At 40.7% G+C, this 24,737-nt stretch overlaps 1 protein-coding gene across 2 annotated transcripts in view; it reads right to left on the bottom strand.

The window, feature by feature from the left end:
- The window catches only part of LOC309387749 (ADAMTS-like protein 1), a 267,422-nt gene that overhangs the window by 74,801 nt on the left and 167,884 nt on the right, over positions 1-24,737 (bottom strand). For both annotated transcript variants that reach the window (XM_081944501.1, XM_081944502.1), the window contains one exon: positions 12,694-12,823. In XM_081944501.1, the coding sequence (XP_081800627.1) occupies positions 12,694-12,823 (130 nt within the window). The remainder of the gene's footprint in view (positions 1-12,693; positions 12,824-24,737) is intronic.

Below are 24,737 nucleotides of genomic sequence, written 5' to 3'. Positions count from 1 at the left end.
TAAAGCATTAATACCGACAGAGGGACAAGATTTGACTTTAACAAGAAACTATAGGCCAATATCATTATTCAATAATGACTATAAGTTGTTCATAATGAGTCCACCTGACAGAATGAAAACAATTTTTCAAGAATTTATTAATGAGGATCAATGTGGGTTCTTACCTAAAAGACAATTAGAAGTTTGTTGGACATTTTGGAATATTTGGCGAAACATAAAAAAAAAGCAAGCTTCGTGGATCTTTTTGGAGGAAGAGATGGCCTTTGATTATTTGAACTTTCCGGCGAAGTTTTTGGAAAATATGAATTTTGGAGATAATTTTATAAAACGGGTATTTTATATTATTTTTATTTACCCTTTTAAAATATGTGTATATATGTACGTACTTCAAAAGGACTTTTGAAAATTGCCTGTTTAGACAATCATAGATGATATGCTCACTGTAGCTAATCTAATAGAACAGAATAACAGAATTGGAAGGGACCTTGGAGGTCTTCTAGTCCAACCCCCTGCTTAGGCAGGAAACCCTATACTATTTCAGACAAATGGTTATTCAATCTCTTCTTTAAAACTTCCAGTGTTGGGGCATTCACAACTTCTGGAGGCAAGCTGTTCCACTGATTAATTGTTCTAACTGTCAGGAACTTTCTCCTCAGTTCTAAGTTGCTTCTCACCAAGATCACTTCTTACAAGTCCAAGATGGTCAAAAAGGAGAAGAAAAAGTCAACCTCTTCATAAAACAAATTAAATAACTGATCACTAATAATTCATAAAATATTACAAGAATTAAGTGTTAGCATACTTTCATTGCTTTCATATCTCAAAACAGAATCTATATAAATGTTAATTTATTATCATAACTCAAAATGTCTTAAATTGTATGCAATTTTTTTTCCTTTTTAATTCAGTGTTGACTTCACATGCTTGGGAATTATAGTTTCATAGTTTTTCAACATTACCAGTTCACAACAGTTCAGACACAAATACAATAATACCGGATGGTATGTTGTTTTCTTTCTTTTCCCCCAATAAGCAGCTGCTTTCCACATTTCCATGAAAAGCAGATGATTAATTACTATCAATTGGGACTTTGCAACTCTTGTGAATTCAAAAGGCACAAAGCCAACATATAAATAACTGGATAGAAGACAAAGGGGAAGGAGAGAAAGAGGAACAATGAATGAAAAAAAAAGAAAAGAAAAGAAGGCAAAGCAGCCAGGCTAGCCTACAGCATGAGTGTCAAACTCAATCGCGTCACATGGCGTATTGTGACGTTTCTTTGCCTTTGCAGAGCCGGGATGGGTGTGGCCTGCATGTGATGCATCCAGCCCATGGGCCGCCAATTTGACACCCCTGGACTATAGCATATTAGGAGTATACCTGGAAGTATGTAAGATCCTGATTGGCTGATAAGAAAACGAACTTTCGGAGGTTATTTTGTAAACTGCACAGCCATGAACATAGGCAGAATAATAGTGCAAACGAGAGTCCAAGGAAATAATTTTGGCAAGGAACAAAATGTGCTGTTGTCAGCAGCTCTTAATCTGCTGCACTTCAGATAGAAAACAGCAATTTATTCTTTTCAGAGAGACGAAAGGGCTAACAAAGAATAAGAAAGATACTTCCAAAGGAGAAGGAAATGCTCATCGGTTTGGAAAGCAATGATGCATATGTTGCTTTTTGGCAACATATTCTCTTAGTAAGAAAGTTACCAGCCATATGCTCAGATTTCAAAATGGAGGCCTGGTTTTCGCAAGTCTACAGGTTGTCCTTGACTTACAACCACAATCGAGTCCAGAATTTCTGTTGCTAAGCGAGACATTTAGTGAGTTTTTCCCTCTTCTTACTACAGTTGTTAAATGAACCACTGCAGTTGTTACGTTAGTAGCACATTTGTTAAGTGAATTTGGCTTCTCTATTGATTTTGCTTGTCAGAAGGTCACAAAAGGTGATCACATGACTCCAGGACAAATTATAGAGATTCATGGTCAGGAAATACTTCAAAGAAGTAAAATGGGTTTTTTTAAGATGAGCAAAATCTCTCTAGTAGCTGCAGGTTGTCACTGAGTATTATTAACCAGTGATTATAGCATCTTCTTGTCCTATCTCTTACAAATATCAAATCTAGAAAAATTGACCCCTTGTTTATTCTGTAACCTACTGAAAAATGAAACAGCCAACACCAAGGGATATAGGGGAGCCTTGCATTCCTCTCTGGTTTATTTAATAAATCTCCAAGTAGCTGAAATTTCCCATTAGTAGATTTCACCACTAGAAAATTCTGTAATTCAGTTCAGGGAGAAATGATCAGAAGTGCCGCCTGACATTGCCTTGCACTACTACCTTTTGTGGTTCTACCTCTTAACCCAAGCATTATCAACTGGACTGTTCAAATCTCTGGATTTCATGTACAATTCTACTCCCCCCCCCACTGCTTCTGTCTAGTCTATTCAAGCATTACCTTGAGGTAAGATGGGCGGTCTATATATTTTATAAATATATAAATAAATAAATAAATAAATTCTGTTTGAATAAGTTACACCCTTCAGTCCTTCAACTATACCCGGTCAGCCCTTCAAGGTAAACCAGAGTAGGAATTAAAGTCATGCGGGGCTATACCAGTATTATTGCAAAGCTACGTAAACAAGTCACACTGCATTCCCTCTCCCTCCATTTATCCTCATGAGAACTAGGGAGAATCTTGTCTGAGGTGCTTTCTAATGTTACAGTACTGCCCCGCCCTCAGCTGTCTTTTATCTACAGTAACTGCTATCTTGGTAACAGTTCTTCCTTCTGTTCCTCAAGGCCGTTCCCCTTACTGACTGCATTCTCCAGATTTCTGCAAAAAACATATTTTGCAGAATCATATTTATCTTTCTTCAGGAAAACTTCTATTTCTTCTTCTTTGTTTCTGATACTCCCATACTATAATCGTTTTCTCCAATGACAGGTAATGAATAAATGGCTCCCACCCTAACAAGCAAGGAAGATTTCAACAGGGTGTCATAAAATCTAACCACAGCTAAAGTCATTTTGAAATGTAACTTAATTATTTATGTCCTATACTGCTCTGTCATCAGGTCCTGGGTCAGATTATGGTAATTATTCATGAGCTAGGCCAATGAATCCCCAGAAAGGGCTCAACATAAACACATATCTTTTTACAGTACAGAGAATATATTTTTGCACTCAAAGGCCATAAATCTATCTGTTATTCTCCGACTTAACACAGAAGCTTCTTCAAGAAAAGCAGGGGCTTATCCTGGGATTGAAAAAGGAAAACACCGTATTGATTTCATACAGGATCCTGTCCCCACTTAACCATGGTTACGCTAAAACAGTTAAGCACAGACATAAAGAAATAACCTTGTTATTACAGAACATTGTCTATTTCTTTGGCTTCAGAGAGATCTTCCAGTTGACGACAGACTGGAAACACAGGCATATATGTGTATGTATGTATGTATGTATGTATGTATGTATGTATGTATGTATGCATGCATGTATGTATATACACATACATACACACACATACATACATTCCATCAATATAAAAAGTCTACACACCTCTTTTAAAACACTAGGCTTTTGAGATATAAAAAAAAATCAGACCAAGATCAATCACTTCAGCTTTTTTTCCTCCTTTAATATAACATACAAGCTCATGAAAAGAGATGTAAGTTTGTGTATATCTCTTCCTAGGTTATAGAATGCAAGGGCCACCCTCAAAACAGAGGATAGGGTGAGAGTTAAATTAAAATTATTTGGTTGGATTTCCATTTAATTAAAATTAAGTACTCCCCAAACATAAATTTCATCCCCCCCCCTCGTATTGAAAAATGTAACTTGATAACAACTTTTGAAGGTCTCGATTCCCACCTTTTTACTTTGTACTTTTGTCCTTTGACTGTTAAAAATATTGAGCTAGATACTCCAATGGTTTGACTCAGAATCATTCATACATGCCTGTAAAAATACACTTTTTTTGCTATTGAAAATAATATGGTCCAAGTTTATATGTCCCATAATCTTCTGATCTTTCATCTGCTTGCCCATAAGGCAAGGAATGTAATTCCTGCAATATAATCAATGAATCTTACGAAACTATCTCTAAATTTGACTCTGGCAGCTATTTCTTAATTTGACAAAGGCAACTATATATAGCAAAGTATAGAGAAACGGGCTCCTGTAAATTCACTAGTTCATGCAATCTTTTTAGATGGAAAATCATTTTCAGAAACAGATGTAATGTAGAGAAGGAACCAAAGAAATATAAGACTCCAAGGAAATTGTTCCAAGATATATCTTCATTCATTTCCAAGTACACCTATAATTCACAAAAATGTCTTTAAAAACATGACAAGCAGCGCAGTCTGAAGATAATGGAGTCAGGAGTCCAGGAATCCTGGAGAAGGCACTCTTTGGTAACACCGTCTCAGAAGCTTTCCGATTTCTTGTAAAACTTGAACTTGTTTTCTTAGGAATTAGGAATTGGTCTGTGGCAACAGCCAAAGCTTCATATAGTGACAAGCGGAATAGGAGAATGTATGTTAATATGATGCGCTATTTTAGCATATGGTTCTGCTTTTAATAAGAGGTATAGTGTAGAAGGTATGCAAGAGATATAAGATGTACAGGTACAAGGTTATCACCTTTTATCTTGGGACAATTTCACTGTGTTCATTTTTCATTCTCTTCTAAAGACAGAATCCTGAAGCTTTATATTGGCTTATAAAAGAAATGGCCAATGCTTGTATACTCAAAAAAACTAGCCGTGGACTAGTTCAAAAACTAGTCCATGGCTAGTCTTCTTGAGTGACCGATATTTTGCTATCAATGATTCAATCAGTCACAAATATTATGCCCTCATCATCAAGTTGGTATTATTTAGGGAAAAGACTTTTGTTCTCAAGTCAGACATATTCCATTTAATATATTGTATACTCTAATAAACGGGGGGAGCAGTTAGCAAAATTCATGTAGGCTAAAATCTTGTAGAACCCACCAAATTCCCCCAAGTTGTATGTAAATTTAAAGTCAATAAAAAGTCTATTATAGCTTGATTTTTAAAACAGTTTGATAATTAGCTGTAAGGCATGGTGATGCACTAGTGAGACCAGAGTATTGCATGCTAATTATGCTGACTGCCAGCAGTTCGTTTCTGACTGGCTCATGGCTGACTCATTCTTCCATCCTTCTGAGGTTGGTAAAATGAGGACCCAGGCTCCGGCCCTCTGGAGGCTGGAAATAGGCCCATTTTCTGGCCTTCCCGAACTTCAGGTAGGCCCATTTTCACCCTCCTCAAGCTTCTGTGCGTGCCCTGCACTTACTTATCCAAAATGGGCCATGTGGGAACTCCTGGCAGGGGCAGGGTGGGTGGGGCCAGCCAGGAGTGGGATTTGGGGGTTCTCCAACCTGCACAGAATCTTAGCTAGAGATTCTCCAGAACCCCTGCGAACCCCCAGCACCCCACCCCTGCTAGAAACATACATCTCTTCCCATTTGAAACCATAAGCAGGCTATGAACAGAATAAAATTGTGACAACCACCTCATGAGTAATATAGTTCATAGGGGGGGAAAAACCACACATCAATTGCTGACTGTAAATAGGTATTTTAGGGATTATGTCAGAATTTACCTAGATTTTATCAGTAATCTATAGGTAGTCCTTGATTTACAATAATGGAGTCCAAGATTACTGTTGTAAATAGTTACAGGTATTAAGTAAGTCATCATGTGTTCAGCCTGATTCTATGACTTTGTTTTGCGGTGGTCATTAAGCAAATGCAGCAGTCATTAAGTGAGCCTGTTATCCACAATGGGTATTTTCTGCTGGAACCCAGAAGAAAATGCTGATTTCCAGCAAAAAATGTAAATTATAATAATGCAGCGGCAGGACGCTGTAAGGTATAAATGAGGGCTGGTTGCCAAGCCCCCAAATGCAGTCATGTGACCACATGGGGTGGTGGTGAACGTTGGAACTTTAATCCAGGTGGTCAGTACCTTTTTTGGGGTGTGCCATAACTTTGAGCAGTTGCTAAGCAACCAGTCATAAATCAATGACTACCTATACTCACACAAACCCCAAGAGATGATCAAAACATTGTTAATGTGCTAGCATAAAAGTGTTAAGATTTCCAGTAAGATCTTCAAAGTAACCCACTTCTGCCTTATTTTCTGCATTTAGCATGGAAATAACAATCACTTTAACACGAAGCAGTCACTATGCTTAATAAGGTTACATGGTTGTAAGATATTTTATGACAGTTTGTGAAATAATGGAACCAAAGTGAAACCAAAGATACTCATTCTTTTTAAGATATACCCAGACTGCAAAACTAATTTTATTATTGACTTGGGTTGCAGAAATGCCCTCACTTCTGTGGTCCTGGCAGAAAAATAATTCTTTCTGTATTCAAAAGAATACATTTCTTTTCGGAATTTAAAACCTCCGATCCCATATCCTGCCAATTAAAGATGGAAAGTGCATTGAATTCAGTGACATTACGCTATAAGGAACAATGGTGTCTTCTTCCAATGTGGTAATAAAGAGGAAACAAAAATATCTGCGCATGAGGAACATTAACTACAATGTCTGAATTGTTGAATCCTTGAAGGGAAAATGGCATGCCCAGAAATAATTTTTATAAGTTTTTACAGATGTGCCCTGACATTTTATGAACAGATTTTATGACCATTTTAATAAGAACATCTACATGCATATATCTGGATACTATAGGAACTTGGGTGATCCCCCCCCCCCACCCCAATAAGAGCTTAAAATTCAACCCAAGCCATTGTGCCTGGTAAGTAGAGAACTTGACAGTATGTTTGAGTCAATTAATTGCAATGGAAAGTTTCAGAGATAGAGATGGAAAAACATTGCAAACATTCCACCGCAAGAAATTATATTTGCATCTTAACCATTGTTGAATTCCCTTCCATATACATTTGTAGTTTAGATACTGAGGGCAGCTAATATAGAAAATGTTCACACAGCTGGATGTGAGAAGTTGGCATAAAGCAATCCCACTGCAGGACAGTGCAGATCAATGTCTTCAGCTGATGTCATTTGTGAATTATTTTTTTTTTTGCAATTCTTCTTTGTTTGGGACCAAGCAAGTTATTCCATACATTTTGAAACATAGAAAAGGAAAGTTGCATTCTCTCAGAAACGATCTTCATTCTCTTGGTGAAGAGCCAGTGAATTCAATTACTTCCGTAGAGAAAATTTTGGAAATTAAACTGTGTAGTGCTACAGATTCCATTGACTGATGAGATGTTTTCATCAGAGGTGGGTTGCTGCTGGTTTGGTCCGGATCGGGAGAACCGGTAATTGTGGCGGCAGGAGGTTCTGCCCACCCGCCCAGATGCTTCTGCACATGAGCAGAAGCATCGCACAGGAGCACGCTTAAACCAGTAGTAAAAAAATTAGCAACCCACCTCTGGTTTTCATGGACAATGGATTCTTAACAAAGAGCTAATTTCTTTTTAAGCTATAATAGGATTGACCTTCTAAATGTTTTACCATATACTATTTTTATTGGAGGGCAAAGATTACACCAACTGAACGGAGAAAATTATAGATGCACAATCAGGAGTTTAATTATGGTCCAGTGATTGACACCAAGAAAGCAAATTAAATTTTGCAAGGATGCTAAATGAGATTATGGATCAACAACAGTTAATTAAGCTTCATTGCAGATGAGTTTAGGAGCAAAGGGCAGGAATTGTGATATGAACGTACCGTATTTTCTGACGTATAAGACAACTTTTGAACCCCCCAAAATTATTTCAAAAATCAGGGGTTGTCTTATAAGCCGGGTATACCAAAAAACCAAAAGAAAAGAAAAAGCAACGCCACCAAGTAAAAAGCAGCGCCGCCACTAGGGCAGACACCGGCCTTTCAATCAATAACCTCGGCGCTCCTCGCCTGGGTACATGGATGGATGAGCGCTGGGCATTTCTTAGTCTAACGTTCCTCAAGGACTCTTTGCAGATTTTTTTTTAAAAAATCTTCTTAAACATTTTGTAGCAATTCAAATAAATTGAAAGTGCCATTTATTTATTTTTTAAATAGGCATTCTTTTGCAATTTAGGCAGGCATCGGTACTCAGTGTTCAAATTTGAAAGAAAAAAAACCCTCTAGACTTCAAGGTTAATCAGACAGTATTCATTCCATTTTATACGTCATTATTTTCAATCCCCTTAGACAGAGAACAAGGAAAGAAGAAAGGATATGCGACAGGGGGCATTTTAAAATATTGCAGTTCTTCTCTTTTCCTTCTAAGGATAATGCCATCAGCTGTCCCTTATGCTGTCTTCCTATTCCAAGATATTACCCTTTATTTCACAGTGTTATCTCTCCCTGAAAATGAGATTGTGGCAAAACATTCAAAACAATTTTTATTTTCATGAAAGTAACTTGTTACCAAATGACTGGCAGATGAAAAGGAGATTTTTGTTGGTAGGTGATTTTGGCAATAGATTTTTGCAAATAATGCCTTGAACTTTTCCTGGCTGTTTTGTCACTCACTCCCATACTCAGCCATTTAAAGCATATCAAACATGAAGAAAGAAAAACATTTTAAAGGAATTAGGATAAGATAATTAATTAAGCACCACTTCTTTCATGTAACTTTCCCAGTCTAAACTTCCTTTTTGCTATTTTTTTTCTTTAAATAATGCGATACCTAAGCATTTCCCCCCCATGATGACTTCAAAACATTTTGTTCTCATTTTAATTAAAAAGGAGCTTGCCATTCCCAGGTGTATCTCAACATTTGACCCCCAGATTATTTTGATACAGGATTTAATTTAATATGCTATTAAATTGATTAGAATGGTCTCACCAGTGGTGGGTTGCAGGCGGTACGCCCCGGTACGGGTGTACCGGAGCCTGCCCGGAGCCCCGGTACCGTTCCAGTATGATGCTCCGCAGGGCCCACCCACCCGCCCTCCTTACCATGTTTTAAAGCTATTGGCACTTCCAAGCACGCACATGGCGCGTACAGCGGCTGCGCGATGCTCCGCCGAGCAGCTGGAGCATTGTGAGGGCTAGTGGAAGCATCGTTTCCAGCTACAACGCATGTGCATGCTGCATGTGTGCATGCTGCGCGCGTGCATGTGGGTGACGCTGAGCCATTCCAACCATACCGGTTGGAATGGAATCCAGAACCCACCACTGGTTCTCACTGATAATTTGGTATATTTTGTTTTTCTTCTGCATTAAACAGAAAGAGCAAAAGAGATTGGAATGGTCTTTTGAACTATTCCTGAAGGAAAAGTATCTGCAGCTGACCACAATTTTAGATACAGAACAACACTGCCTGAAAGAGAGATATTTATTCATCAAACCTCTCAGGGATAAGATCAGAGGTGGTATTCAGCTGGTTCGGACCGGTTCACCCAAACTGGTAGTGGAAATCGCCCCCCCCCCCCGTTCTATGCCATCCTATTTAGGCATGCTTTCAAGCAAAAGAGCATGCGCGGAAGGCATAGAGTGTGCATATGCGTGCGTTCACATTTGCGAACCAGTAGGGAAAGTAAGTGAGTACCACCCCAGGATAAGATATAAAAGAGACAAGTGGGATGCCCCTCCTAATGATATCTGAAAATTAATTTGGGATCTATGTTTATTTTTTCCTAACAAATTGGAAGATGCTATTCTGGAATACAATGGAAAAGCTTGTAAAGGAACATTGGAGTTGATCTCAGTCTCTTCTTTACTACTATCCACTACCCCAAGTCTTGTGCAGGTAGTCCTTGACTTATGACCACAACTGGGACCAGAATTCCCATTGCTAAGCAAGGTGATTGTTAAATGAGTTATGCCCATTTTGCAGCCTTTTTGTAAACCACAGTTGTTAAGCAAATCACTGCAGTTGTTAAATGAATCACAGGGTCATTGTCAAGCGCCAGGGAAATCAGGAGATCCAGGCAGTTCAAATGAGTATAAAAATTTATTGCAAGCTTAAGCTCTCTCAGATTCTTGTAGACCAGGGGTGTCAAACTTGCGTCCTCACATTGTTGACATGTGATGTATCATAACTTTTTTCCTATCCACTAAAACAAGGGTGGACGTGGCCCATTGGATGCCAGTTTGACACCCCTGGTCTACAAGAATCTGAACTATTGATGGTCCAACCAAAAGGGCGATTGATAAGAATCAATGGAGATCAAGGTGGGCTGGCCTTAGATCTCTTGTGGCTACAAAGAGATTCGAGACTGATTTGACCCCTCCCTCAGGCTCAGACTGGTCATCGCCTACAGTCATAAGCTAATCTAGCTTCCCCCACTGACTTGCTTGTCAGAAGCCAGCTGAGAAAGTTGCAAATGGCAGTCATTTGAATCCAGGATGTTGCATTGACATAAATGCAGCAGTTGCCAAGCACCTGAATGTGACTTTGGGGAGGCTGCAATGATCATACAGTGCTAGGACTTGTTGTAAGTCACTTTTTTTCAGTGCTGCTTTAATTTCAGACAGTCTCTAAATAAGTGATTGTAAATCAAGGACTATCCATGTAGCATTTTATACGTATTGGCTAACCACAGCAGTAATTGTATTATTAAAATAGTATTGTTATTACGTGTTTTCTATATTATATGGGAGTGTGAGGTTGTTTTTATTAATTAGTCAGAAAAAAAGAAAAAGGAAACACACCAAAATGCATCAAGTAGGCTCTATTTGAACAGCTTTACAGAAGACAAGTAGTCAAAGATGTCCGAGTATAGATTAGCATACAGCTGTGGTATTTACTAACTACTGAGGTTCTGAAACAGATAAGACGTGCTAGGAACCATTAGGTTGCTATGCTGTGCCCTGCTCTCTGTTCTTATAGGTACCATAAAGTTGGAGAGAGTAATGTACAAATTGTTCTGGAACTTTGGGAGTTTTCCCAACTAGTGTGCATCTATCCATTACCATTCAGTTATTCACACAAAAAGAAAAGCTTAGCTTTGAAACTATCTTAAGAGCAAAGCTGCAGAATTTGCCTGGAATTCAGGGGTGAAATTCAGCAGGTTCTGATAGGTTCTGGAGAACTGGTAGCGGAAATTTTGAGTATTCCCCCAGAGTGGGGAATGAATGGGGATTTTGCAATATCCTTCCCCCAGGAGTGGGGAGGGAATGGGGATTTTGCAGTATCCTTCCCCTGCCACGCCCACCAAGACACGCCCACAGAACTGGTAGTAAAAAAAATTGAATTTCACCACTGCTGGAATTTCTTTTATTTCCATCCATCTGGCTTTTATTCCTTACTTGCCTCTCTTCCTTCCACAGCCCACACCCACACTTAGCATACAAACACAAGGTAGAAGCAACCCATCCCGGTATGTCCAAATGTTGCTAAACGATGTTGACACTACATGTTCTTATTATAGAATCTAAGATTTATCATGCAGATTCCTCTTTTCAAAAGGCCACATATATAGTCCATTCATTTCTGCATACTCTCTTCGAAGCATCATTTACATTTAACATGATTTTGACAATTTAATGAGAGAGAAAAATGGGACAAGAATCACTTTTAGGTAAAGATTGCCTTTTTACTAAGGCATTACTGGTAGTGACTATGTCAAAACTATTTTAAAATGGAAGTCTGTTGAACACTTTCTCTGATGTAAGCCTCCTTGGTTTCTTAAATCATCTTTAGGGTGCTTTAAAGCTGAAGAATGACCATCAGGAAATATAAACTGAAGTGAAAAATGGTTACAGCTTCCTTGTTGATGTTCCTTCACTTACAAACTCATGTATCATGTTTTTATAAAGTGTCGCAGATGACAAGATTAGCCTAAATCAATTTTTGCTAACCTAAAGGTAAAGGTTCCCCTCACACATATGTGCTAGTCTAGGGGGTGGTGCTCATCTCTGTTTCAAAGCTGAAGAGCCAGCGCTGTCTGAAGATGTCTCCGTGGTCGTGTGGCTGGCATGACTAAATGCTGAAGGCGCACGGAACGCTGTTACCTTCCCAATAAAGATGGCTCCTATTTTTCAACTTGCATTTTTTACATGCTTTCAAACTGCTAGGTTGGCAGAAGCTGGGACAAGTAACGGGAGCTCACTCCGTTACGCGGTGCTAGGGATTCAAACCGTCGAACTGTCAACCTTTCTGATTGACAAGCTCAGCGTCTTAGCCACTGAGCCACCCTGTCCCATTTTTGCTAAACTGGAGCCCTACAAATGACCAGATTAGTAATTGTAGGGTTGAAAAACTTTAAGGTACAGTATAAGACAAAAACTAAACAAATCAGAAAAGTCTTGAGCGTAGTCATTCCAATTCAATTTGTTGTGTTAAAAAGTGTTCAGTTCCACATAAAGAATGTGAAAGAATTAATTTTCCTTGCAACTTCTGACGACTGACTCTTGCCATTCGCACCAACCCAGGCATGGGCACATAGCCTGGAAAATAACAGAACAAACAGAACAGACATCGGGAACATCTTGAATTCCATTGTAGAGTGGAATTACTTGCACATATACTGTCCTAGAAATAACCCTGAATGCAATAAAGTGGATAGGAAAATAATTCACTTTAAATCAGTGCAGTTATTTTGTGCTGGATGCCAGGAAATATGTTCCCAATTGTGTCAAATTTCTCTGCCTTTCAAATACAACGTGGCAAAGTGCAAATGACTTCTCAAGGCGCCGAGAACCCATATGAAGGAGAAGCAAAGAGCAAACAGCAGCCTACCTTGGGGGACAAGGTTCCAGGTTACAAGATCTCAGCAACTGTGGGGGGCGCCGACTGCTCACACATAGATTTTCATCTGCAAATTCTCTGGTCTGTTTATTCAGGCAAGTCACTACAGCCTCCTGGACACCTGGACACACAAACCAAATTAAATCAAATTAATGTTTCAAATCCTGCCAGCTGCATTCCAAGTACAGAGTCAGCAGAGACAACTGCAGACATGATACTAACAAGAGATCCTTTGGAACAGCCAACTTGGGAGCGTGGTGCCTTTAGGAAAGTAATCTGATACTCTCTATCTGTCAATAGGGCAGCATCACAGATGGCTACTAGCACAGAGGAGCAGAAAGACTTACAAGTGGAAAGGTAACATGGCAGATATACAATAGGTCTTCTAGACAATTGAAAAATATCTTCCTTTTTTAATGGATTAGATGCAGTAGCTGTCTTATTTTTGTTTTTCTAGGAATAGAGTGATGCAACCCTATTGCCTGCGGCTAAAGGAAATGCCCGTTTAACGTTTATTGTTCTGAGGTGAAATCCAGCACTGAGTCAAAACCACCCTATTAGATAGCAGCACAGACATTATATCATTATAATGGAGTGTTCTGGATCTATAGAAGTGGAACAAAGGTTTAGAAGTCCCAAAGAGCCGATAAAAAGAAATCCCAAGTTTATTGGGTTTTAATGAGTTCAGTGGTTTGAAATAGCTTGAGAATCTTATTCCAACTAGAGCTAGGAATATATTTGTCAAATGGCATAGAATACTGGTTAATCCAGGTAACACTTGTTGGAAGAAATGTCCTTCTGGGTTCGGCTCCAAGTGGGGGAAAAGACACTGGAGACATGGAGGCTGCTTGGAAAGATGGTTTAATGGTGGACAGGACCACATGGCTTGAGTCCTGAACAGAAAAGGTGATCACATGCTTTAATGTTGGTGGAGAAGAAGAGAAGGAAGGGCTGAGATGCTGAAAGTCCCTGGTTTTATGCCCTCTCTGGCCTTTGATCTTGATCTTGTATTCTGATTGGTTGTCAGACTCCCATGGGGCCATGCAGGGGCAATTTAATTTTTCAATTTAATTCAATTTATTAGCGCTTATAGACCGCCCCCTCTCCCGAAAGGGACTCGGGGCGGTGTACAGTCCATGTCAAAGAACAAAATTAAAACAATTAAAATTACTACATGGAAAATATATATATACAAATATAAAATGGATAGATGCATAAGAGGAGGATAAAAGATGTGCAGGACTGTATTGCTAATAAATAATTAAAATAAACAGACATTAAGATCCCAATACCCAATAAAATTAAGACTAGAATAATACCCTTAAAAACCAGTAAAATATAAATGCCAGGAGATAGGCGTTGAAATTATGCCAGGCCAGCCAGTCAAAACAGGTGAGTCTTTAGTTTCTGCCGGAAGGAGCGGAAGTCGGTGGTGGTTCTGATGTCGGGGGGGAGGTCATTCCAGAGGGTTGGGCCCATCACAGAGAAGGCCCTACTCCTTGGCGTCGCCCGCTGGCATTGCCTAGCGGACGGCACCAGGAGAAGCCCCTCTCTGTGAGAGCGAATTGGCCGCTGGGATGTATGTGGGAGGATGCGATCCCGCAGGTAACTGGGCCCTATGCCATGGAGCGCTTTAAAGATGGTGGTCAAAACCTTGAAATGCACCCGAAAGACCACAGGCAGCCAGTGTAGCTCACGTAGGAGCGGTGTCACATGGGAGTACCTGGTACTCCCCATGACCGCCCGCGCGGCTGCGTTCTGGACTAGCTGCAGTCTTCGGGCGCGTCCCAAGGGAAGCCCCATGTAGAGAGCGTTACAGTAGTCCAGGCGAGACGTCACCAGTGCATGAGTGACCGTGCGTAGGGAATCCCGGTCCAGGAGGGGGTGCAATTGGCGCACCAGGCGAACCTGGTGGAACGCCCCCCTTGCCACGGCTGCCACATGATCGTCCATTGACAGCCGGGCATCTAGGAGGACGCCCAAATTGCGTGCCTGTTCCACAGGGGGCAACTGCTCGCCCCCTATGGTAAGCGTTGGAATTAGCTGACTGAACCGAGGTGCCGGTAGCCACAGCCACTCAGTCTTGGAGGGGTTGAGTTTGAGTCTGTTGTCCCCCATCCAGACCCCGACGGCTTCCAAACACCGGGACATCACTTCGACAGCCTCACTGGGGTGGTTTGGGGTTGAAACGTACAGCTGAGTATCATCAGCGTAGAGGTGGTACTCAACCTCAAAACCACGGATGATCTCACCCAGCGGCTTCACATATGTGTTGAACAGGAGGGGCGAGAGGACCGACCCCTGTGGCACCCCACAAGTGAGTGGCCTCAGGGTCGACCTCTGCCCCCCCGTCAACACACATTGCGACCGGTCGGAGAGGTAGGAGCCGAAGCACCGTAAAACGGTGCCTCCGACTCCCATCCCCTCCAGCCGGTGCAATAGGATACCATGGTCGATGGTATCAAAAGCCGCTGAGAGATCTAATAGGACCAGGATAGAGGAGCAACCTCTATCTCTGGCCCTCCAGAGATCATCAACCAGCGTGACCAAGGCTGTCTCTGTGCTGTGTCCGAGTCGGAAGCCGGACTGGCGTGGGTCTAGATATTCGGATTCGTCAAGGTGTCGTGGAAATTGCTGTGCCACCACATTCTCAACAACCTTCGCTAAAAAAGGAAGGTTGGAGACTGGACGATAATTAGCCAGCTCCATTGGGTCCAGTGAAGGCCTCTTGAGTAAGGGCCTCACCACCGCCTCTTTCAAGGCAGTTGGTAAGGATCCCTCACCCAATGAAGCGTTCACCAGGCCCAGAAGCCAGCCTCGTGTCACCTCCCAGGATGCCAGTACCAGCCGGGAGGGGCACGGGTCCATTAAACATGTGGTGTTCAAAACACAATTAAATTCTCTAGGCTGTGTTTTGAATCCAGGTTTGGTTGAGTTCTCAGATGCCATGTGGTGAGTGGGTGAAGGCTAATCATGCCTTAATCCCATCCTCCTGGAGCTGAAGGGGAGAATCTTTATTATGTAAAGGGACTGGCTTGGGCAATGGCCCATTGACAAAGGGGGATGGGCAGGAAGCTGCAGGGAGCTATTCTCTCTTTAAAACATGTTTCTCCCTTTTCACATCTAGGGAAATATTCTGCCTTTTCAATATTTCCTAAGATATTTCATTTTTCTGGGAGAGGGCTGGGTGATAACTTCCTACACCCTTAAGGCTTCGTTTCAATTTGTCTCCAAAAACTTACAGATGTTTTTAAAAAGCTCTAGCTAAAAAAGCATTGCAGAGAGAGATCAGGGTTGCATGATGCTACCCACCTGAACATGGAGCAGACCTCATCATGAGATGAAAACTATGCTTAGCTGAATTTTATAGAGGTCACTTTCAAGATACTTTTCAGTTTACTGTCATGTCTTCTGACATAACCTTTATGTAAAAACAAATTACACATGCTTCCAAGGTTTGTGGCTCTGAAGACTGCCTTAAAAAACCCACTCTCAATGGGCAATGTAATTTCACAAAGAAAAACATATAAAATAAAATAAAATAAAACGAGCCATAATTCTGTTTCCTTCACTCTCTATGATCTTCCAGTACACTTTGAATGTTTCTATACTTCAAGATAAAACATTTATTAGACGACAAGAGCATTGTAAAGGTAAAGGTTCCCCTCGCACATATGTGCTAGTCGTTCCCAACTCTAGGGGGTGGTGCTCATCTCTGTTTCAAAGCCGAAGAGCCAGCGCTGTCCAAAGACATCTCTGTGGTCATGTGGCCGGCATGACTAAACGCTGAAGGCACACAAAACGCTGTTATTTTCCCACCAAAGGTGGTTCCTATTTTTCTACTTGAATGTTTTTTACATGCTTCTGAACTGCTAGGTTGGCAGAAGCTGGGACAAGTAATGGGAGATCACTTCATTACGCATCTCTAGGGATTCGAACTGCTGAACTGCCTACCTTTCTGATTGACAAGCTCACGCCTTAGCCACTGAGCCACCGTGTCCCTTAAGAGCACTGTATCCTCTAGTAATTTCTTGACAGACTTCAAATACAACCTCCAATCTCCACCATTAGGACATACTAATTCAGGGAAGCAAAATATGCAAATTCACTGCCGCCCACAATGTTTTCATTATGGTTTCTAGCGCTGGAATAAAAAGGCTGCCCAGGACTTAGGAAACCGAATGCTACATATTCCCTTTTCTCTGACACAATGTACAGGAATGGTCTTTGCAGTCTGGACACTATGTTCAAAGGTCATCTGACTGTAATTTCAAGATTTACTTGAATGGTGATGTTTAGCTTGGGTTAAACCTTTGGCATTGCCTCTACTGCAGAGATTAAAAAAAGAGTATAGAAAGAAAAGAAGCTGCACAGTGCTTCAATTCATTGAAGCATCAAAGTCTTTTGAAGATGACAGAATGTTTATAAAACCAACAAGCAAGCTTGAAAAATGTTGCTGAATGAGAAAAAATAACACGCTCGTCTATGCAGAATAGACAACACAGTGACTTATTTTTTTAAGCCAAAGTTTAAAACAAACATGCCTTTTTGTTGTGATGGGTCAAAGCATTGTTCCTCAAAATAACATTGCATTTTAGCAAAAAATAAATAAAATTAAATTAAAAAAGAGAAAAAATTCTCAGAGCTGTTAAGCCTGACATATTTTGGTTTATTCCATGCTAACTTGATTTTGCAGTATCCCCACAAAAACATACAGGGGTTTATAAGCTCATGACTTACATTTTTGGCTCAAAAATACATAGACATGGGTATAAAATTCAGGCAAATGAGTATTTTGTGATACAGTGCACACAAGAATTCACATTGTGTAGGAAACAGACATTATAAATGGGATTTCAATGGAGTTTTATCACTGACATATGTCAAAGCAGGACAGAACAAGCTTATGAATTAATAAACGGGAAGTTGCCATGAACAGAAAAAGTTCTAATGCATAAATTGTGATTTAACAGCATCCTATTGGTGAGAGTTCTGTGTATGCACCCATCAATATGAAAAAAAATGCTTCCCAGTGTAAATAATAGGAACAATAATAAACCAAAGCTCACTAAAATACAGGTTTAGGTTTACACTTAAAATAGTCAAGTATGAACACTACAGCCACATGTTTGCAAGTGTGTAATGTATGGAAACACAAGTCAGAGCATTGGAATTGTTTCCTGTTCTTTGTCATATTTGCATTTTTGGCAAATGGATACCGTATAATATGCTTCTCATTATTACAGAAAATGGCTATATATAGCATTTCATAGCAAGGAAGAATGCTTGGTGGAATGCTCCTTTCCTTTAACTAAAAAAAAATACTATTTGACTTAAGAGTTAAAGAATGTAAACTCATACAATTTAATTTAGTAATTATTTCTGTTTTATTATGTTTACATTAATATAAACATAATATAAAATAATTAAAAACAAACAAACATGTAATGTGCAATAAAGAAGCCAAATATCCTTTCCTAATCAAGTTATTTAATTAGGTCCAGCTTTAACTATAGCACAAGGGTTGCTCTTTATCTTGAACTAAACAATACTATTTAACTTTATGATTTGCTCCAAACTTTGGTCCCCCCCCCGTCTTCTTTATTCTTCCTTCTTTTGTATTGTATCTTGTAGACTGTAAGTTTGCAAATAAAAACTGTTCTGCTTTCACTGGTTATATGTGAGCTTCTGTGTAAAACTTCCTGCCTAAAGAATAAGATGATAAAATGGTTTTAAGTCAATGCAATAATAAATAATGAGAAAACGCTTCTCAGAATTGGGAGTAAAAAATCATTTGTTACAATTTGAGTATTTGAGATTCAAGTTTTAAAAAATATCAAGAATTTTAACGTAGAAGCTGAGTTTACCTTCCCTTGAAAAATCTCTCTTTATGACTTGGAAATTAAAATGCCACATGGTACAAGTGTAAGACATGGTATGAATCTAAGTAGCTTTTAATTCAGTTTCAATATACCATCAAATGAGATTTGCAATGTTTATATCTACTAGCAGAACATAATTGTTACATGATACTTGATGACAGTGGTTGAAGATGTAGCCACTGAATATAGACTAAATTACTAATTAGTTCCTTCTGGCTGCTATTCCTTTGAGGGCAAAAACCTACTTCTGTGTCTATTATATTTCATCTATGGGAAGTAGAAAAAAATACAATTAACTTATCTGTCATGTAAGATTATTTGAAATGTATTTATTTCATTTTAATTGTGTGAACAGAAAGTGTTTCTTCAAGCATGCTGGAAGGCAGCTGTTTTGCCAACAACTGCAAGACACTGAACTGAACACATGCAGTGCGATAAACAAAGATAATAAATACAAACATAGCCACAAAGCCCAGGGACAACACTTCATTTTTACTCAGTACCATCAAAGTATTTCTGTTAAAATGGGTCTTAGACTGACACCAGAGATTTCACAATATTGGGTGGAATTCAGCCGGTTTGGACCGGTTCGGGTGACTAGGATGCTAATTTTACATCTGGTTCGCCAAACCTGTAGTTGCAAGATTGGCTGGCCCTGCCCACCCCTCTCCCCCTAGGAGTCTCCACGCGGCCCGTTTTGGATGCCAGGTAAGTGCAGGGCCCGCTCAGAGGCTCTGGGAGGGCAAAAAATGGGTTCCCGGAAGTTCCAGAAGTTCGGAAATGGGCCCGGGGGATGCTGTTTGCACCCTTCCAGAGGCTTCAGGAAAGCCTCCAGAGCCTGGGGAGGGCAAAAGCCCCTCCCCCCGCTGTGGTGCAGGAGCTCAAGTAGGCACGCCCATCATGGCCATGCCGGTTGTTAAAGTTTTTGAATCCCACCCCGGCACAATATGATATGATAACAATAGCAATGCATGAGAAATAGTGTCCTGTTTAACTTCTCTCAGTATATTTAACTGATGAGATAGTTGACACCATTGGCAATCAAACAAGTTATTCTTTTACCATTATAAGACTTTCTGGTTTTACAATTTGTTATGGTGCTATACTGATTTCATCTCAAAGTTTCCTAATCAATCTACCCCACAGCGGTCTCACACCACAATCTCTGCCTTTGTTTTCTTTTCATTGATTTATGAATGCTTCACTTAGTAGGATGACACAGGCATGAGTGGAGATTCATGAATGTAATGTTTCTAATTATATTTTAAGAAGAACATCAAGTAAAGGTTGATTATGCTCAAAGCTATGCTACAAGTGAGTTAAATGTACTTACAGGTAGTCCTCGATTTACAAGTTCATTTAGTGACTGTTCAAAGTTACAATGACACTGAAAAAAGGGGCTTGCAGAGTGCTTGGGGGGGCAAAAATGAGCAAAAAACTGAAAAACGGGCCCATTTTTTGTCAAAAAATTTCCATGAATAGCCTTATGGAGGCTTATAGAGTGCTGCTAGGGGCTGCGGGGGCAAAAACGGGCCATTTTTTTGATCATTTCTGCCCTCCCCAGCCCCCAGGAGCTCTCTGAAAGTCTCCATAAGGGTCTGCATTTTGGTGAAGGGGCAGGGCTTTGGGAGGCAAAAAATGCTGTATTCTGTGTATAAGATGCACCCAGATTTTCAGCCTCTTTTTTTGAGGAAAAAAGGTGCATCTTCTACTCTGAAAAATATGGTAACAGATTTCTCATATAGCAACATAAATTCTGGCCTCAATTGTGGTCATAAGTTGAGGATTACTGTACTTGGAAATTGCAAGGATATCGGTTTTTTTTTCTGAACTTCTTTTAGCAATAGGCAAGGAGATAACTGGCCAGTGATACAATCAAACAAAATTGTTTACCTTATTTCAATATTTATTTTGACTTGGACTTCACACTGAGTTTGAGGGCCATAAGAGAGTGATCAACTTACAATTATTTGTTTAGTAACCATTCAAAATTACGACGACACTTTAAAAAGTGACACACGATCAGTTTTCACGCTTAAGGTCATCCAACCCTTCCCCCCTCTAGTCATGTGGACCAAATTTGCATGCTTGGCAACTGGCATGTATTTGTGACAGTTGCAGCATCCCAGTGTCATGTGGGCAATCCTTCCCAGCCAACTTCCAACAAGCAAAGTCAATGGGATTGCAATTTGGATTTGCTTAAAGAACGAATGGCTCACTTAACAACCAGTGAGCCACTTAGTGAGCCGGGGTGGCATAGTGGGTAGGATGCAGTACTGCAGGCTACTTGCCACCTGCTTGGAATTTGGCAGTTCAATCATGAATGGCTCAAAGTTGACTCATCCTTCCAAGGTTGGTCAAATGAAGACCCAGATTGTTGGGGGCAATATGCTGACACTGTAAACCGCTTCGAGAGGGCTGTAAAGCATTGTGAAGCGGTATATAAGTCTAAGTGCTATTACTATTGCTAACCATGGCAAGTGGTTGTAAAATCAAATGTGACTCACTTAACAACTGTCTTACTCAGCAACATAAATTCTGGTCTCAACTTTGTTCGTACCATAAGTTGAGGGATACCTGTAATAGGGAAGCTGCCTTGGATGCACAGAACTGCCATCTATTTCGTGGTTCAGTAAGGCTGTAAGTCCAGTTACTGCTGTGATATACTGAAGATTAAAGCTTTAAGAAGCTGTTTTCTTAATTCTTAAATCTCAGAACCAAGTAGGAAAGAAAAGTTGCATCTTATTGTGGGTAGGAAATGGGACTGAAAATATTCACTCTGTAAGATTTTCCTATTATACAGAATGCATCCGTAGCCTTTGAAATGCTACAGCTTATTACGTAAACATAACTTTTGTATGGCAGATCTCAGCTTCCAACAAGGAAACGAAGGAAAGGATTTCAGCGAAATTAAGGAAGTTAAGGATTAGAATTGTTAGGTGCATAGCACTCCATAAACTATTATACCAAAATAATGACAGTTGGATTGGACACAATGTATACCAGCCAATTCTCATAACAGGCATTAATGGTGATACTCCTTGACTTTTCCTTTAAGTGTCAAGTTTATTAGCTCCAGGCAGTGGTTTCCTTAGCTATTTCTGTCATGTGTGTGTTTTTTTCTCCTCTCCCCTTTAAATCCAAGCTAATATCATTTGGTGGGATAAGCTATCAAAACCAGCTGAGTCACCAAACAGATTCAGGAAAAAGAAATACATAGACAAGAGCCGTAGGTGTTTGAGATCCATATGTCTCTGCTTACGAGGGAGGCAGACGTCAGGCGATGTAAAGTAAATGACACCTGATGCTTCCTGCCTTAGCCTTTCTCTCTAAAAACATGATTCTCTGCCCCAAATGTAACTGGTCAGCAGGAAATGTAAACAAGCAGGCTACTACTTTAGTCATTGGAAAGACCCCAGCTGCGAATTTTGATACCTTCTCAATTCAAAAGGGTTTTCCATCTGGACCTCGTTCGCAACCTCGTTCTTCTACAGAACCACCCTTTCTTTTACAACAAGAAGACTGACTGCTGATTTCTCACATTGTGATTATTTTGGTGACGCTGATCTCTGTGTTGCAGTAACTTTGCGTGGTGGCTATAATCTGTGAGAAGTGCATAGGCCGTGGAGAACCCCAAGGGATTTCCATCCCTTTGCCAGTTGACACAAAAATATGTGATGCCTCTAAATGGAAGATCACCATTCAGAAGTATTCTTGGTTTTCTACCTGACAACCAAACTATGAACATAGTCTACAGGCCGTATCTGTGTGATATAACAGAGATACGCAGTGAAACTATGAGCATTATCATGTAGGACATTAGCACCTACTCCTCTCCTAGAAGAATGAAATATTCTGGGAAATATTTAAAAGGCAGAATATTATATTTCCCTGGATGAGAAAAGGAGGAACATGTTTTTAAAGACAAAGCAGTTTCCTGCAGCTCCCTGCCCCCCATCCTTCAGCTCCAGGGTGATGGCATTAAGACATGGCCCTCAGGACATGATAGGATTGGCCCTCTACCCATCTCACCACTTGGCACCTGGGAAAGTTACATCATCCAGCAAGGCTCAACCAAGCTTGGGACTCAGGACAGCCTACAGAGTTGCCCCTGAATGGCCCCATGGGAGTCTAACAACCAATCAGAATACAAGCTCAAATTCAAAAGCCCAGAGAGGGTATAGAGCTCAGGCACTCTCACTATCTCTTCCCTTATTCCCCCCTTCACCCAACATCTTCGAGCCATGTGGTCCTGTCCGCCATTAAAATCTTCTTTCCCAGCAACTTCCATGAATCCAGTGTCTTTTTCCCACTTGGAACTGAATCCAGATGAACGTTTCTTCCAACAATCACTATTCTAAATATAGGTAGCCCTTCACTTACGAACATTTGTTGAGTGACGGAAGTTACATTGGCACTGAAAAAAGTAGCGTAGGACTGTTTTTCACACTTACAACTGTTGCAGCATCCACATGATCAGATGATGAAAATTCAGGCACTTGGCATAAACATTCATGTTTATGACGGTTTCAGTGTCCCGGAGTCATGTGATAGTCTTTTGTGATCTTTTGACAAGCAAAGTCAATGGGGAAGCCAGATTCACTTAACAACCGTGTAACTAATTTAACAACTGCAGTGGTTCACTTAACAACTGTGGCAAGAAAGGTCACAAAATGGGGCAAAATTCATTTAACAACTGTCTCGCTTAGCAATACAAAATCTTTTTTGAAATACCACCACCACTAACACAAGATTTTACCTTTGACCGAATTTACATTTTGGTGAATAGAAAAAAATCTAGAGTGGTTTTAGGGAATTACTGGTAGTATGAGATTAATTTATAACACATCATTTTTCTACCGTGTTTTCCCGAAAATAAGACATGCCCTGCTAATAAGCCCAATCGGGCTTTTCAGAGCATGCGCCATAATAAGCCCTCCTCCAAAAATAAGCCCGTTCCCAACTATTTAAGTGCATGGGCAACCGGTCCCCGCCATTACCACTGTACCATCTACCGGTACAGTTTGTGGGGCAAAAAGAGGGCTCGCCGCAAAAACAGCGGCAGCTGAAGCAAAGTGCTTCCACCCCCGCCCTTCCCTCCCATGCAAAAAGAGCCCTCCATAAAAACAACGGCAGGTGAATCAAAGTGCTTCCACCCCCCGCCCTTCCCTCCCATGCAAAAAGAACCCATCGCAAAAAGAGCGGCAGGCCAGCAATACGATCACCTCCCCGCCTGTTCCTTCTCACGCAAAAAAACACCACCCACCCCAATGGTAAAGGCAGCTTGCCTGGTTACCTTCCCCACCGTCCCTTTAGCGAGGGTGGCAGGTGGGGGGGAGAAGCGAGGCGAGTTGAACTCATGAGATTTTTTTTACAAGGGGGTTCACTGGACAAAAAGGCGAGGAACGCAACGGACCTGGAAAGGTAAGAGGCGCGCCTCGCTTCTCCCTCCCACCTGCCACCCCTCGCTAGAGGAACGGTGGAGAAGGGAACCAGGCAGGCTGCCTTTACCATTGGGGCAAGGTGGGCGGTGTTGGGCCGCGAGGCGCACCTCTTACCTTTCCAGGTCTATCGCGTTCCTCGCCATTGTGTCCAGGGAAGCCCCTGGTAAAAAAAAACCCTCCTCGCGACTTCAAGAAGTTTGATTGAACTCGCAAGAAGGGTTTTTTTAAACCAGCGGCTTCCCAGAGCACAATGGCGAGGAACGCGGCGGAGCTGGAAAGGTAAAATGCACGCCTCGCTTCTCACCTGCCCCAGAAAATAATAAGCCCTCCCCTCTAATAAGCCCAAGGCCATATTTCATGGGGCAAAAGAAAATAAGACCCTGTCTTATTTTTGGGAAAACACAGTAGATGTTAACCTAGTCTTCCTACCATTTTCTAGAAAAATCAATTAAAATAAGAAAAGAGAACAAGAAGCAATGCATGGAAACTAATCAAGGAGAGAACCAACATAGAACTAAGGAGACATTTTCTGACAGTTGGAACAATCAGTGGAATGATCTGCCTGGAGAGGTGGGTGAGATTTTTAAGAAAAGATTGGACAACCATTTGCCTGAAATGGTATATGGGTTCCTGCTATTTCCACCCAGGGGGGAGTTGCACTACAAGACATCCATGGTCCCTTCCAATTCTGTTATGCTGTTATTCCATT

The sequence above is a fragment of the Natrix helvetica genome (genome assembly GCF_964273705.1).
Source record: "Natrix helvetica genome assembly, chromosome: 2".
NCBI classification, from domain to species: Eukaryota; Metazoa; Chordata; class Lepidosauria; order Squamata; family Natricidae; genus Natrix; species Natrix helvetica.
This window is presented reverse-complemented; position numbering and strand designations above follow the sequence as displayed.